The sequence below is a fragment of the Desmodus rotundus genome, chromosome 1 (assembly GCF_022682495.2).
Source record: "Desmodus rotundus isolate HL8 chromosome 1, HLdesRot8A.1, whole genome shotgun sequence".
NCBI classification, from domain to species: Eukaryota; Metazoa; Chordata; class Mammalia; order Chiroptera; family Phyllostomidae; genus Desmodus; species Desmodus rotundus.
In genome coordinates, this window is record NC_071387.1 from 189,492,688 (window position 1) to 189,495,802 (window position 3,115).

A 3,115-nucleotide genomic window follows, 5' to 3' on the forward strand; every position below is an offset into this window, starting at 1 on the left:
ATATAGCCTTTCCATTTCTGACTTGGCCAATCTGCTACATCTTTAGTTAAAGTGATCTATAATTTCCTTTACTAATCTAGGCTTTGACCTCTAGGTATAATATTTAAGAAAGCAAGAGGGCAGTTGTTTGAAATATAAAATGTAAGAACTAATGGATACTTTTCTTGTTGTAAATGGGATCACAAGAAAATGTTTCCCACAATTTTGTATTCTGGTTATTTCCTTGCCCATGTGGGTCTAATTCTACAACAAAACCTTCAGACTTCTACAACAGCTTAGAAAAATGTGCTGTCCAAACACCTGGCAGGTTAACTGGTCCCCATGAAGAAGTAAAATTTCCTTCCCATCTCCATATTGTGTTTGAAATGAACCCTTTGCGACAGCATGGATGGACCTGGAGAGCATTATACTAAGTGAAATAAGCCAGGCAGTGAAAGACAAATACCATATGATCTCACCTATAAGTGTAACTAATCAACACAACAAACAAGCAAGCAAAATAGAACCAGAAACATTGAAATTAAGAACAAACTGACAGTAACCAGAAGGGAGTTGGGAGGGGATAATGGGGGGAAAAGGGAAAGGGTTTTCAGTAAGATTTATAAAGAACACATGGACAAAACCAAATAGCGGTAGGAACAAGGGTGGGAAATTGGGATGGCTGGGGCTGGGGGGAGTGGCGGGTGGAAAATGGAAACAACTGTACTTGAACAGTAAAAAAAGTCATTAACTACTAAAAATAAAATAAAATGAAATGTTAGTAGACACGAGTTTAAAAGATTGTATTGGATCACTAGGATGAAATGATTAAAATGTTAAATTCTTTGAAAATAGATGATCCTTGTTTATTTGTATCATAATGTGTCATTTACTTGTGAATTATCTCAGATTTCAGATACTTGTTTGGGAGGTGGGACAATAAAGGACTCACACTTATAAATATGGTGCACATTCTTAAAGTAGAGTCATCTGCCACAAAACCTACATTAAAGTCCATAGTCTAGAAAACTTCCAGCTTCTTTCGCGAGCAGGGCCAGACTGAGTCAGGAGGTCTCTCGCAACAGACCAGTAAGATTCCAGCCGCTACGAGGGAGGTGTGGCGAGTACTCTCGCGAGACCGGAAGGCACCGACTCTGTTGCCGTGACCTGCGGGAGGAGGAGAGGATCGGAAGTCCTTCTCCTTGAGCATCCAGTTGTGGTAGGGGCCTTTCTTTACCAAAAACCGTTTTCCAGGGGGTGGGGAGACGCCCACCTGGAGGGAAGGCCCACTTCCTTGAGCTCCTCACCTTTCTGGAAGTTTTTTGTCACCTGTTCGTGCTCCCATTCCCTTTCCCTGTTTTATCCCTGTAACAAAAAACAAAAAAGGGTACTTTTAGTGTCTCAGTCGCAGCTCCCCTACAAGGGTCGGCTATCTCATTCCCCAAATCGGGGTTCCTTCCTCCTGCCCTTATGTAGCTGGAAAGTGGCACACCGCAGTGAGTGAGTGGCCCCGGGGATCCTGGAGGAGGGGCAGAGAGTGCGCGGAACTCCACTTCTGCCCCTGGTGCTGGGAAGCAGCCCCCTCAGCTCTCCCTCCCACTGACATGCACCTTTCAGCCTGCCTGCTTCCTGTGATTGTGGCCACTGTGCTGTGGGGAGCAGCTCCCATCTGGGGGCTCATTCGGGCGACTTTGGACCACACTGCCAGCATGGACTTTGCAGACCTCCCAGCTCTCTTTGGACCCACCCTCAGGCAGGAGGGACTTAAGGGCTTCCTTGTGGAGGCTCACCCAGCCAACGCCTGCAGCCCCATTGCCCCACCGCCCTTAGCCCTGGACAGCGGGCCAGCCTTTATTGCACTGCTGCGAAGATTCGACTGCACCTTTGATCTCAAGGTCCTAAATGCTCAGAAGGCTGGGTATGATGCAGCTGTGGTACACAACGTGAATTCCAATCAACTGGTGAACATGATGTGGAATAGTATGGCAATCCAGCAGCAGATCTGGATCCCGTCTGTGTTTATTGGGGAGAGGAGCTCTGAGTACCTGCGTGCCCTCTTCCTCTACCAGAACGGGGCTCAGGTGCTCCTGGTCCCAGATGATAGCTTCCTCATGGGCTATTACCTCATTCCTTTCTTAGGAATTGGAGTACTGCTGATTTTGGCAGGAACAGTGATGATAGTTCGTTGTATCCAGCACCAGAAACAGCTCCAGCAAAATCGACTGACCAAAGAGCAACTGAAGCAGATTCCTACACGTGACTATCAGAATGGAGACGAACCTGATGTCTGTGCCATCTGCTTGGATGAATATGTGGATGGGGACAAGCTGAGGGTACTTCCCTGTGCTCATGCCTATCACAGCCACTGTGTGGACCCCTGGCTCACTCGGACCCAGAAGACCTGTCCCATCTGCAAGCAGCCTGTTCGTCGGGGTCCTGGAGAGGAGCAGCAGGAGGAAGAAACTCAGGGGCAAGCAGGCGATGAGGAAGGGGCGCCAAGGGTCCAGCATCCTGTCTCAGAACGGACCCCACTTTTGGGCTCTGGCCTCTCACCTCCTACATCCTTTGGCTCTCTAGGCCCAGCCCCCCTCCTTTTTCTTGGGCCTTCAACAGATCCCTCACCTCCAATCCCCTCTTCCTCTTCAGCTGCCATCCTGGTCTAATAATCCCCCACCCCACACCTATTTGCACAGCCCCTCTTTCTTCCCTCAGTTGTCTATGTTGATGAATAGGAGACATTTGCTTCCTGGGTTTCTCCCTTACTCAACGCCATCCTTTTGAGGGATTTGGGGATGCAAAGAGGTTAGGTCTTCACTTACTGGGTTAACAACATTTTTTTGTGGACAAAAAAATAAGTGTAAAACCTGTGAAAAACAATTCGAAAAAGCGTATTTTTACAATTTGTATCAAGAATGACAACATAATTCAATACTTTATTTGAAATTATTCTTAGAGCATCTTAAATTTACTTTGGGATGATTAACATTTTTATTTGGTTTCATAATGTGATTTTTCATATCTGGAAAAATTTCAGTGCATTCCCTTTAACCATTTTTGATTGGGATGAATATGAATGAAGTAATCAACACTTATCTAAATGTTTAATTGTCATCAGTTGATGCCTAAAGAGTGCAAA

General features: G+C 46.1%; 1 protein-coding gene across 2 annotated transcripts; it reads left to right on the forward strand.

The window, feature by feature from the left end:
* The first annotated feature begins 1,583 nt into the window (after positions 1-1,583).
* On the forward strand, positions 1,584-2,642 carry LOC112320994 (E3 ubiquitin-protein ligase RNF167-like). Of its 2 annotated transcripts, XM_045186182.1 has the most exons (2): positions 1,584-1,757; positions 1,875-2,642. In XM_045186182.1, exons 1-2 carry the CDS (start codon positions 1,584-1,586, stop codon positions 2,640-2,642), a joined length of 942 nt encoding a protein of 313 aa, XP_045042117.1. The 2 variants fall into 2 exon arrangements, with proteins under 2 accessions (XP_045042117.1, XP_045042116.1); XM_045186181.1 differs by having other exon boundaries at positions 1,584-2,642.
* Positions 2,643-3,115: the final 473 nt, after the last annotated feature.